The sequence below is a fragment of the Musca domestica genome, unplaced genomic scaffold (assembly GCF_030504385.1).
Source record: "Musca domestica strain aabys unplaced genomic scaffold, Musca_domestica.polishedcontigs.V.1.1 1, whole genome shotgun sequence".
Classification (NCBI taxonomy): domain Eukaryota; kingdom Metazoa; phylum Arthropoda; class Insecta; order Diptera; family Muscidae; genus Musca; species Musca domestica.
In genome coordinates this window covers 7,855,918-7,870,011 of record NW_026712114.1, presented here as the reverse complement: position 1 = coordinate 7,870,011, position 14,094 = coordinate 7,855,918, and the positions used below count along the sequence as shown (strand labels likewise).

The following is a 14,094-nucleotide window of genomic DNA, read 5'->3' as shown; positions in this document are numbered from 1 at the left end:
TGTCCCATCATCCCAAACAATATGTCCCATCTCTACAGCAGATCTTTTGTTAGTAGAAATAATGGAATGCATGAAATATGAAGAGAACCGGATGCTTATTTCGGATTTAATGATAGTTTTGGTTATTCAAAACTTTGCCCCTTTGTGGAGGAGGTCCCAAAAGGGATGGAACGATCTCTACCATCTTTATAAAAAATCTTTTGTTGGTGGAAATATTGAGATGTCTCAAGCCTCAAATGGAATCGGATCTAAATTTCGCATTTTAAGAGCTTCCTGGGTATTCAAAATTTCACACCAGACCTTGGATTAATAAAAATATAGGGAGGTGTATAATTTGAGGACAATCAAATCATATATTATAAGAGTTATAATTTTCACTCTTTGTATGGGAGGTACATGATGGAGTTGACCGATATTATCCATTTTCGCACCTGTTAGCACTGATAAAAATTTTGAGATTTGAACAAAATCAAATGACCCTTTGTCGTTCTATGAAGTAAATTATTTTCTTTGACAATTTTTACCTTTTGTGGGGGGGGAGGTACCAGAAGGAAGGGTCCGATATTGTCCCTCACCGAACTCCATCGAAGTTTCATAATAATATTACGATGTACCAAGTTCCAACCAAATCGGATACTCCTTTCGAGAGTTATGGTACGTACCACTTCCTGAAACGGATTCGGTCCTAAGAGGTCTACGGTCTAAAACTATTATTTCGATGAAGCACGTTTTGACAGAATCAAATGAAATGTGGCTTCTGTAGTCATATGGCTGAGTGTATAATTAAAATAATAAAAAAAATGGGAATTGAACCTAGAAAATAATCAAGAATTACATTCCTTGCTTCAAGTTTCTTCAGTCTAAATTTTTATACCTTCTTCCAGAAACTGTTTACCTCCAAACATTTAGAAATAATGTCAAAAATATACAATGAAAAATTCAATATACCCCCATATTATAGTGGAAGGCATAACAAAAAGTTATCCCCTCAAATTTATTAATAACTTTATCATACAAAAACAAGAATAAAATTAAACCTTCCCTCCCATCTTCATTCCCCCCGACTTTCCTCAGAAGAAACTTCCTAATAATGTAATTATTGGATGCCCTTAGAAAAACCCACCACCACTAAAACAGACAACAATTCAAGCTGAACTTAAAAATTTCTTTTCAAACTAATGCCAGTAATTCCGCCAACCAACAACCATTGCTTCTAACCATAGAAATTTACAAAACTGCAATTATTTCTACATTAACGCGGAAAACTCTAGAAAGGATATTGAATTTCTTGTTGATGGTAACGAATGGCTTGCATTCCATTGCGTTCAGTAGCTGCTTGGAAGCCGTCTCAAACGAATCAACATGGTGTGGCATACAAATGTGAAAAACTCGAAAACGCCTCAAATGGAATCTCTGCTGACACCTAAAAAAATTAGCACCGAAAAACAACTAGAAGCGGAACAGCAGGAAGAGAAAACCCTAATGGATCTTTTGCGTTTATATTGGCAGCAATATTGTGAGAAATCAACCATACACGGAGTTCGTTATATTTATGATCCATCGCTGCGCAGCATTGAAAGGTGAGTGAGTGTGGAGAATTATCGAAGGTAAAGTGGTTTTGTTAAGTATATTTTTTTGGAAAAATTTAAAAATGTTATTATTGTTGTACATAATAGTCTATTATATGTATTTTATATTAACGTTTTAGAAAGAATGTGTTAAAGAATGAAATATCATACATTCACTATACCTCACAATAACTTAAATCGGGGGTATCATTATGTAAGGACTGTACAAAAATTCGAAAATGTTTCGTTATATTTGTTTCTACACAATAAGAACTCAAATTACCTACATTGGCAAAATTAAAGGCGAAAATGAGTAAAAAGTAAAAATAGATGAAATGGGGGCTTACATAGGATATCGAGATTTACAGGATGATATAGAAACAAGTAAGAAAATATTATGTTCGGCCGGGCCGAACTTTCAATACCCTCCACCTTAGGGTAAAGAAAACATTTTTATATAAAAGTAAGACCGTTGCCATAATGCAGTTAAATTTATCAAAAACCCATAAAGTGAGTGAGGCCGTTATATGGGGCCATAACGGGCACCTCTATAAGCAATTTTATACTTCAACGATTGTCATCTATCAAATTTGAAACAATTATGTGGGTAAATGTGACTATGATTATCAAAATACCGAATATCGGCGGGTATAGTTATATGTGCGCTTTAGGAAAACGTGGAACTAAATATTCAATGTTCTGCGAACGGGCTAGAACCCATTATGAAATGGAAATACCAATTTTTATCAAAATATTGAATATCGGGAGTTGCCGTTATATGGGGGCTATACTAAAAACGTTCTCCTATACATACAATATTTCACCACCGCACAGTGGTCGCTGCCATTGGCCAAAATTCAAAAAATGAAAATCAGATATTTATTGTCAAATGTGTACACATGAACTCTTAAGAGGTTAAGCTTTTTAGAAAACATAATAATCTTGGCTTCATTCTAACTGGACACTTCGAAAATAGCATCAAAAAAGAGAAAATGTAGTTAGTTGCTTTTTTCAGTGGGATCAGTAAAAAAAAGAGTAAAAATAGATCTGTATTACAAAATTAAATACATTTTAAAATGACAATTCTTGGCATAATTATTGAAAAGCAAGGTATTGACTTATTTTTAGTGCAGTAATTTATGTGTTTAGTAGTTGTGTATAATATAGACGATGTGAGTGTTCTGAGTTCCCTTTAAGATTAATTTTGAAAATAAAATTGGATTTCAGTTAAAGTTTTAATTGTTTTCCCCCCTGAATCCTCCAATGTGATTTTTTTCACGCCATTAGTAATGGTCCTAAGATTCTAGAAATGCTAATTTAACTTTCAGATTTTGTCAGATTTGTATGTTATGCCCAATATACTGAAGTGACTTCGCTCCAATTTTGTCAGTTCTATGGTGCTAGTAACATAGAATATGTTTTTGTTGTTTGGGATTGACAAGGATATAATTGAGGGGTGTTCAATAATGTTGCCTGCATTGTCTTCTGGGTATAATATTCATGTCCAAAAATTTAAGGCCTTTGCACTGGAAACCGCTAAAGAGTTAACAATGGCACTATCTTCCACCCGCAGCTAATAAAATTTTAATATATGCACTTGACATTATAAATTTGTCATTATATCGATTAGATAATTGTAGGAGGAGGCCGTGGAGTCTAGAAACAAAGATATAAAAAAGTTTCGACTAAATCATGCCCAAAAAAAATCTCGTGTTTCAACAAACAGAGATCTTATTAACCGTCTCCTTCTGAGCTCTGACCCTTTTATAACTGGACAGCGAACGTTACCAAACAAAAACCAGTAAAGAAAGTCTTAATGTCGGGCGGGGCCGACTCCATGATACCCTACACCACTTTGCATATTTAGTAGAGCGTCACATAACAAATAAAGGTTTTAATAGGGAATTTGTGAGAATAGTAATAATTAAAAGTCCAAAGGAACTGAATCGATTTCTACTAAATTTGTCGAGGCATTTACGCCTTTTCAATTCGGGCTTGTATTATCCATTTGGTGCACAATTAACTTGAAATCGGATAGATATATATGAGAGCTATATCTCAATTTGATTTGGGCTAATATTACACGTTTGGTGCACAAAAAAAAGCAACTCTGACGAAAATATATATTTGAGCCATATCCAAATATTAACCGATCTCGATAAAATTTAGAAAAGGTATTTCTGAGTTATATTTGATATATTTTCCCAAATATCGTTGTTACAGAGGGCATATTACGGCTGCGGAGGACAAAAATAACAAATCGGATGAACAATATATATGGAAGCTATATCTATATCTGAACCGATTTCGATCAAATTTGGCATACTTATTTTAAGGTTCAATCTCGTCGTACGTATATTCCACTATTTGGGCTGCTATTACAAGTTTGGTGCACAATATAAGGCAAATTGGATGAATATATATGGAAGCTATACCTAAATTTTGACTGTTTATCTCCAATTTTTATAAAAAATGCTTCTATTTTTGAAGGTACCTTTACAGGGGTACTCTACCTGAAGGCGGGCTGTTCCAAATAATTTTCAGTAATATTATTTTTTAACTCCTAAGAACGTAAAATGTTAAATAACAATACAATCTAGTGTAGAAATGTGACAAGAATTGGGCAAATAACCCTTATTCGGGAGGTACGTTGTAAGGGGACCATGACAAAACATGCATCGACCATATCCATTTTGTCACATTTTTTATTTTTATCCCATCAAGGTACCATAACCAAAGATTCGTATTGATATCTGCACTGAAAGTATTTTTGGCCGCTGTTCCCATACGACCTCGACCACTGTGCACCGGAGCTGGAACCCATTATGACCTACAAATACCAATTTTTAGAAAAATCCTCGAAAAATGTGGCAAAAATCATCAAAATACTGAATATCGGGAGGCACCGTTGTATGGGGTCTATACCAAAACTTGGACCTACACATATAATGTTTCGCCAACGGAGCTATAACCCATTAGGACCCACAAAAACCAATTTTTAGACAAATGCGCGAAGAAATGTGGCAAAAATTATCAAAATATCGAATATCGGGAGGTACCGTTGCATGGGGTGTATGCCAAAACGTGGACCTATACCTTCAATGCTTCGCCACACGAGCAAAAACCCATTATACCCTAAAAATACCAATTTTTAGACAAATCCGTTGAAATCATGTGGCGAAAATCATGAAAATACCGAATATCGGGAGGTACCGTTATATAGCTTATATTTCATTTTCAATACCAAACATCCTAGACCCGATATAAATTGTTCTGCCAAATTTTGAAGGTCTACGTCAAATAATGTGGGCCGTATCGTGTTTTCAACAGACAGATGGACAGAGAGACGGACATCGTTAAATCGACTTAGAATTTTGCGATTTTGAATATATATACCTTATGGGTTCTACGACGAATATTTAGGGATGTTACAAATGGAATGACAAAATTAATATACCCTCCATTCCAAGGTGGATGGTTTTTATACCATGCCTGCATACCTGCAACAAAGTCAAACGCCATAATTTTTACATTTTTTTTATTTTTATTGAATGAAAGCAAACAATGTCGGAAATAGCAGCAAATCTTAGAATAAGTTAAGATTTCTTCGAATTGTTCACCTTTGGCACGAATTATGGCCTTCAAATGGCCAATGTAACCGTCATACTCTGTCCGAATATTGCTCTGCGGTATTTTGGCCCATTCCCGGCGAAGCACTTGCATGAGGTGATCGACACTTTGGTATTTTTTAGTGCCAACCTTGCTTTCTAAAATACTCCAGACACAATAGTCCAACGGATTGGTGTCCGGAGATTTTTGTGGCCATTGTGCGCTGGAAATGAAGCGAGAAATCTCAGTTTGTAACCATTCTTGGTAGGCGCGTGCTGAGTGCGATGGTACTGAGTCCTTCTGAAATGTCCAAAGTCTGAATCCAAAATGTTTGCGTGCCCAAAACTTTAATATACCCTCCAGAATAGTTTCGCGATAATATTCGGCATTTATTCTGATGCCACGGTCGATTAATACGAGCGGACAGTGACCATCTGCTGTTATGGCGGCCCATACCATAACCATTGCCGGCGCTTGAGTTCTGGTGGCCAACCGAAGGTGAAGATTTTCAGCTGACCGCTTTGGGAAGTAAACACGATCATTTTGTTTGTTTACAAACTGCTGGACATACAACGGAGAAAAACAAATTCGGCAGTTTATCACTTTCACCAATTTGAGTCTATTTTCTTTCTGTTGCGGTGTAAGTTCTTGCACTTTTTGGAATTTCAATGGCTTTACCCCGAGCTCATTTTTCAATATTTGCCGAATGGAATATTGCGATATGTTTAGCTCACGAACCATTTTTCGGCCACTGCGACGCGGATTTCGATCAAGTCGCTTCTTTACTTTTCGATCCATTTCTGCTGATGTTGGTGTATTCTTCCGTCCACTTCCTTGACGTCGGGCTACGCTACCAGTATCACGGTAACGAGCGATGGTACGAGACACATTCAAATGCTGGACTGCTCTAACGATAGCCACTTGTGGTTTTCCAGCCAAATATAAAGAAATCACACTATCACGCTTGAATTCCATCACGAATAACTTTTTTTCTGGAAAATTCTCACCAAAATACTTTTGTACGCTTGAGCTTTCAGTCGAATAATTTTAACAACTGTCGGACGAGTGGCTTAGAAATGACAGCAGTCTGAAGTTGGTTGCAGTTTTTTCATCTCACCCTGTAATTTGAAAAGAATCGGACTCTTACATCACATTTTATAAGAGTTATAATTATTCAGAATTTTGAGCCTTTGTGTGGGGAGGAGGGTACTGACCTGGCACTATAGTAAATATAAGGATATGCAAAGTCGTAGCAAAATAGGCTTATCCTTTCTTTTTTTGGGCAGTAAAATATCCCATTTTTTTAAATTTCGACCATGTGTGGGGGAGGTACCAGAAGGAGTGGGCCGATACTGCATATCTCTGAACTCGACCTAAGTTTGATAATAATAATGCGATGTAAAATTGAAATGATAAAGGAGATACCATAGCGTCCATTTTAAGATCTTATTTTAATTTTTTTTAAATTTTTGTCACAGTGGCGTGCATACCTAGATCGGATCATTTTATTCCAAATGGCATTAAGTCCAAACTAATATATTGGACTCAGTTTACATATATCAAAGCTAATGGGACACATAAAATAATTGACTCCGCTTAACCACTGTACGCCACTTAACCTTTCATTTTATGACCCAATTAAATGACATTTTCAATATCCTTTCATCTTTGCTGCGCCTGACGATGGCAGGCTCATTTGGAGTGCCTTGGTTATAACCTGTGTAACCCTTACGTGTATTGCCTACGGCATGCTGGCAGAACGTTACTCGGCTCAGAAATTACAAACCGTTGTGGAAAATTCACAATATCCGGTATATCAGATACCATTTCCGGCCGTTGGTGTTTGTCCCAATAATCACATTAACTGGAATAGATTCGAAGCGGCAAAAGCAACATTTCTACCACCAAATGCCGATCACAATGTCGTTGAGGTATTTACCAGCTTCGTTGGCAGTATGGAATCGCTGGCGTTTGGTCAATTCGATAGTTTCGCCGAAATGGATGATGTTAATTTGGAATTGTTGGATGGCATTGATATCACGAATTTGACACAGTTCATGACCATACGTTGTGAGGATATTTTCGTTAAAGGTAATTGCTATTGGAGACGTGTCCCATTCGATTGTTGTTCCATGTTTGTGGTGGAGAAAACGGAACATGGCTATTGTTTTGTCTTCAACTCGATATTGTCGAAGGCATCGCAGCAGCTGAAGGTAGGACAAAAACTAAAACGCTTCAATAATTTCGAATGTAATTTTCTTTTGTTATTATTTTATTAAGGAAAAACATGGCGCCAAATTTTATCCCTTTCACAATTCAAAAGCTGGCCAGGGTTCTGGTTTGGGATTCCAAATAAAGATGGATAATTCCATGAAGAGAAATGAATCCAAACTGGATGATACCATAACGGTGAGTTTATGTAGCGTAGTACTTTTTTAAATTTGATTGATTTGCCTGTGTTCCTTTAGATTCTCATAAAACGCCCTGAAAAATTATCGAACAATGGTTACACAATTTCGGCTGGCACAGAAACATATGTCATTATTCGACCCGAAATCACTGAAAGCTCCAAGGATATACGACCATTGAAAAAGGAACAACGCAATTGCTTTTTTGAAGATGAAAATGCTCTGCAGAGCTACAATGTTTCGCCCGTAGTTGAACGAGACTTAATTTTGAATAATTGCGTAAACGTCTGTCACGAAGAACATTTGCGGAAATATTGTAACTGTACCCTGCCGCAGTTCTTTTTGAACACCGACGCATCAGGTGGGATTTTTTGGATTAATATTGTGAGTCACCAAAATGATTATATGATTTTAATTTTTTTAGTGGAAACATGTCGTGCCTCACAATTCCGCTGTTTGGCAAAGCATAATGGTGGGTTATATTATTATTTTTGTTTTGTTTAATTTTTATACCCTACACCACAAGGGGGTCAGGGTATTATGTCTTTGTGCATTTGTTTGTAACAGGCAAAAGGAAACGAGATAGATCCATAGTTCCTTTTTATGATCTGCATAGAATCACATTCTGAGTCGATTTATGCATGTCCGTCCGTCCGTCCGTCTGTCCATGTATTTTTGTAAACAAAGTACAGTTCGCATTTATTATCCGATTAAGATGAAATTTGGAAAATTTATTTTATTTGGCCCAAGGACGAACCCTATTGAAATTGGAGATAGTCGGTAAAAATTTAGATATAGCTCCCATATATATCTTCGTCCGATTTGGTTTTTATTGTGCACCAAACTTGAAATATCAGTCCGAATAGTATGGAATTTTGCACCTACGATCAGATTGGACCTGAAAATAAGTATGCCAAATTTGATCGAAATCGGTTCAGAAATAGCTATAGCTCCCATATATATTGTTCATCCGATTTGTTATTTTTGTCCTCCGCAGCCGTAATATGCACTCTGTAACAACAATATTTGGGGAAATATATCAAATACAGCTCAGAAATACCTTTGCTAAATTTTATCGAGATCGGTTCAGATTTGGATATAGCTCTTATATATAACTTCGACCGATTTACCTTTGATTGTGCACCAAACGAGTAATATTTGCCCAAAGTGGATGATTGACACTTACAACCGAATTGAGTCTAGAAGCTAGTATGTCAAATTTGGTGAAGATCGGTTCAGACATAGCTATAGCTCCCAAATATTGTTCATCCGATTTGTTATAATTATTACCCACAACCGTAATATGCACTTCGTAACAACGATATTCAGGGAAATGTATTAAATACAGCACAGAAATATCATTGCTAAATTTTATCGAGATCGGTTCAGATTTGGATATAGCTCCCATATATATTTTTATCCGATTTCAAATTAATTGTGCACCAAATGGGCAATACAAGTCCGAATTTAAAATATACAAATGCTTCGGCATATTTAGTCCTTTGAACTTTAAATTATAAGCGTGAAAAAAGCGTGATAAAAAGATTCAGATAGAAAAAAGATTCAGATTCAATCAAAAAGATTCAGATAAAGCGTGATAAAAACTTTTAATTGTTATGCGCAGCTCTACTAAATTAGCAAAGTGGTGTAGGGTATCATGAAGTCGGTCCCGCCCGACTTTAAGACTTTCTATACTGTTTTTTATTAAAAACCGTATCTTTTAGACATTTTCAGTTACGACAAACGTTTGGAAGAAGATGCCTATTTCAGTTCAGCCAAACCAGGAATGACTTGCTCCTGCTTGATACCCTGCAACATTATCGAGTACTATACGTCTTTAACAACGCTGCCGTTAACTGCACCAACAAAGTATGTACCTTCCACCCTCCACCATATTATTGAGGATATATTTACTTTGTTTACTTTCCGTTTGTAACTCCTCGAAATACTTGTCAGACCTAACAAAGTATGTGTAAACATATATTCGGTATAATGATGATATTAGCGACATTATAGACCGAAATCGTTTCAAATGTCGAATGGTAGATTTTCCACGCCTTCGTATAGCCAATATATAACAGTACCTCCCAATAGTCGGCATTTTTATGATATTAGTGACATTATAGACTGAAATTGTTGAATGTGTACTACAGCCTATGACAAAAATTTGCATATTCAGGTCCACAACTTCGTATAGCCGCCTTATAACGATATCTCCCGATATTCCTTATTTTGTTGATTTTATTCAACAGAATTGTTTCAAATTTCCTATTTGAAGTTCGTAATGGATAGCAATGAATCAGGGTTTTTGCCAGATATTATACCGCTATTGAAAAGCATTAACCGCCTTTTGTTCATAGATGGTAATGTCCACCATGAATTGTGGCATTCCTTCCATTCCTCCACATTCTGTAAGGTAATTGAGAATGCCCCCACCCGAATAAAAGGAGAGTGTGACAGTTCACCAGATCAGACCATTTCTCGATACTCGTCTACATTGGCAGATCGCACGATTTTATAACATCTGAACGTCGCACTTCCCCGCAATAGGAAAGCTCACTGACCAAAACTAAGAAAGTTCAACAACCTTCGCTTCAGAGAACTCTCCAACCGGGTAACAAAAAAGATTTTCTGGGCTATCATCAAAACTGCAGTTGCCGAATTTCTCAGCAGAAACAGGGAGACAGCGAATAAACTCCGGCATACTAATCCCAGCGTCAGTTGACGTCAACAGGTTGGTACAGGAAACACAAACAGAAAAAGTGGCAAAATCTGAAGTGTTGCACCTTTGAAACCGATATAAGTAAACTGTAGGTAACGGTTAAATTATTCTCAAACCCTGGGAAAAAGGATACTAGGCCTATAGTCACTTTTAACGATGTAACGACGACTGATCCGAAAAAGTGCGCTGGCCATTTTAATCGCCAGTTTTTCGAGCACTCCTAGAGTAACAGGGCAAAGCGAGAGTACTGCGTCGTATAAGATCTCTACTCACTGAAGAGGTACCACCGCAATTTACAATGGGTGATGTTGCGAATGTCATCGAAAACGTTAAGTCAAGGATGTCAGCAAAGGTGAATAATACAGACCAATTTAACTTTTGTCGCCAGTTGGAAAGACGCTGGAGCAATTACTTCTCAGCATCAGAGGAAGTTATCCACTTGACAACCATCGACACGGTTTCCGTCCACAACACAGTACAACAATTGCATGGCACGCCATGTCCACACATATGTATCAGTCGAGGACTCAATCAGAACAGAGCGTGCCATAGACCAGTAGTGGTGGCTCTTGATTTATCATGCCTTGCTTTTCGAGGACGTTAAGAAAACTACCTTCCGAGTTTGAAACATTGGATATTCAATTATATGTGTGGCCGTCAGAGCACTTTGAACTCCGGAATAAGAAGTCTAAGCCTCGTAGAGTGAATCAGGGAGTTCCCCATGGTGGGGTTATATCTACGGAAATGTTTAATACCTTCTCAGAGCTCCGCTCCCTCCAGATGGCATTGAGATAGTAACCTATGCGGATGACTCTACGATCTTGGCGTTGGGTCCTGTCATTGATGACATATGTGGCAGTGTGAACACCTATGCAAAAAAAAATATGAAAATATTCGCCAGAAGTCGCACTACAACTCAATGTGTGGGTCAAGGGGTATATATTTTCAACCACTAATTACCTCAAATCCTTGAGATCAGAATCGACAGTATATTCAAGTCTTTCGCACAGCTTTCTGCGATAAATTGAAAAGTAGGAACAAGATCTTCAAAGCGCTAGCCTGCAGAACTTGGGGCTCGGATAGGGAAAATTTTTGGAACTCTTATAAATCGATGTGTCGTTCTGTGTTTAGCTATTCAGCTCCAGTGTGGTCTGCAAAAACGTGTGCAACGCAATGGAAAAGTATATCGACCTGCCGGAATGCCGACCTGAAAACTGCTATGTGGTGTCACCTCATGAATCCAGTGGACCATATACATGTGGAGGCGAATTTTCTTCCCTTACGTCAGCATAATCATATGATTTCGTTGCAGTGCCTACTTGGGTGTTACATTGTGAGTCATCCTTACCATTATATGGTGGACAGAACTCCCCGACTCAACCGTGCTAGAAAGGCTCAACTACATGTAGCCGCCTCAATTCGTATCGGGCCGAATTAAATTGATGAAGATGTGCAGAACGTCTGCTCAATGTGCGATATAGACCCTCACAATACACTGTATATTTTTAATTGCCCTGCCAAACTTACCCACTCTCTCCAGAGGATATGTAGATACATCCCATAAAAAATAATTGTCTTATCTGACTCGCAGTCCATAAATAGCACATTACAACAACAAAGTCTAAAACATATTAAGTACTTAATAGAACTTAATAATAACAAGTAAAAAAACATTAAGTTCGGCCGGGCCAAACTTTTAAGGAACGGGTTAAGGAAACATTAGAAGAAATGTACCAAAATCCATTAAAATGCCGAATATCGGGAAGTATCGTTATATGGGGGCTATACCAAATCGTGGACCTACACATGCAATGTTTCGCCAAAGGAGCTAGAACCCATTGTGACCTACAAATACCAATTTTCAGACCAATTTGTGAAAAAATGTGGAAAAAATCATCAAATTACCGAATATCGGGAGGTATTGTTATATAGGGCCTATACCAAAACGTGGACATATAATTACAATGACTCGCCACACGAACTGGGACTCATTATGATCTACAAATACCAATTTTCAAAGAAATTCTTGAAAAAAATGTGTCAAAAATCATAAAAACACCGAATATTGGGAGGTACCGTTAAATGGTGACTATATAACAACGTGGACCTATACATACAATGTTTCGCCACACGAACTAGCACCCATTATGACCCACAACTACCAATTTTTAGACAAATCAGTGAAAAAATGTGGCAAAAACCATCAAAATACCGAATATCGGGAGGTACCGTTATATGGGGACTATACCAGAACGTGGACCGATATATATATTACCAACCATCCTAGACACAATACAAATTGCTCTGCTAAATTTTGGCGCTCTAAGTCAGATAATGTGGGCTGTATCGTAATTTCAACAGACAGACAGACGGACATCGTTAAATCGACTTAGAATTTTATGCTGATTATGAATATATACACTTTATGGGGTCTACGACGAATATTTAAGGATGTTACAAACGGAATGACAAAGTTAATATACCATCATTTCCAAGGTGGAGGGTATAAAAATAATATTCAATACTATTATAGTCCCATATATTTATTTTTAACATTTTCAATATAACTATAAATCCAGTTTTCACATGTTTGAGGTTTCAAAAGTTCCTGCGGAATTTAACACCGTTTTATTGTTGAAATCATATACCATTGTGTAAGCAGTTTTTAGAGTCGGTGGGTTTTAAAGAGGTTAGACTTAATCCAAAAGGATTGTTTAAGTTATAGCTGAAACTACTCATTTTAAATATGCTTCACTGAATAATGGAGATTTTGATATTATTATTATTAGTATATCATAAATTATTTTTTTTCACAAATAGCTCAACGGAGGAACAATATTACAAAGTTGATGTCCACTACCAATCGGAGGTTGTCATCAAGTATCGTACAAGCTTAGAGTTTACCAGCATTGATTTAATTGGTATGCCATTAACATTTCAAAGCCAACAACTGTTTTCTTCTATCCTTTTTTGTGAAATTCCAGCAAATTTCGGTGGCATCTTTGGTCTGTGTCTGGGTGCGTCCATGGTCAGTGCAGTTGAGTTGTTGTATTACCTCACAGTTGGACTTGCTCTCTATTTATACGATAATAACTATTATCGTATACTCAAACAACATATTCGAGATTTACGCATGAAATGGATATCCGGTATCAAAGAAACGCTCAATGAAGAGTACGGAAATGGTACTTCCGTGAAGAGGAAAACTTCATTTGTGCCTAAACGTCCGCAACCAAGAAATAATAAATGGTGATCGATGGTGGGTGTGTGTGGCAGATACAAGATGAAATGAAATATCCTATATGAGATATCAATATCCTATATATTTCTATGTGTGTGTGTTTGTGTATATGTGTATAATCTTTAAATTATTGAATCTTTAAACAAAATATACGTCTTGGTATTTATTATGTTGTTTTTTTTTTACGATGACATCACAATGGCCAGAATCACATAATAGGAATATAATTAGAAATCACGGCGCCCTCAACTCTGGTGAGATTAGGGGAGACCCACCAATCCCCTTTTGTAATTAATGACAAATCTATGTTATGATGATTATGAAGTAAACCATTTTATGATAAGTAATTGACACTTGAGCTTATCTATAAAAAAAAATAAACTTACTATGATTATGCAAATCTTCCATTTATTACACATACTTTCGTGCACTCTTTTGGAAGCGATTAGAAAGATAACTAATCACGGCATGGCAATCCATTCAATAAATATTCTATAAATTAACCCCACAAATCCAAACACTGCAGTCAGTCGGGGAATAGTAATA

General features: G+C 36.8%; 1 protein-coding gene across 1 annotated transcript; it reads left to right on the top strand.

Annotated features, from left to right (window-relative positions):
* The first annotated feature begins 1,346 nt into the window (after positions 1 to 1,346).
* On the top strand, positions 1,347 to 13,701 carry LOC101887421 (pickpocket protein 19). Its single transcript, XM_020038881.2, has 8 exons — positions 1,347 to 1,580; positions 6,868 to 7,390; positions 7,458 to 7,586; positions 7,646 to 7,946; positions 8,010 to 8,057; positions 9,310 to 9,454; positions 13,128 to 13,228; positions 13,292 to 13,701. The coding sequence occupies exons 1-8, from the start codon at positions 1,363 to 1,365 to the stop codon at positions 13,558 to 13,560; spliced, it is 1,734 nt and encodes a 577-aa protein (XP_019894440.2). The 5' UTR covers positions 1,347 to 1,362; the 3' UTR covers positions 13,561 to 13,701.
* Positions 13,702 to 14,094: the final 393 nt, after the last annotated feature.

Bases quoted from the DNA above. Each gene is read 5' to 3' on its own strand.
- LOC101887421 (XM_020038881.2), top strand. From the start codon at position 1,363: ATGGTGTGGCATACAAATGTGAAAAACTCGAAAACGCCTCAAATGGAA. The intron at 7,587-7,645 runs GTGAGTTTATGT...GTGTTCCTTTAG, and splicing joins AACTGGATGATACCATAACG to ATTCTCATAAAACGCCCTGA. The intron at 7,947-8,009 runs GTGGGATTTTTT...TAATTTTTTTAG, and splicing joins TTTGAACACCGACGCATCAG to TGGAAACATGTCGTGCCTCA.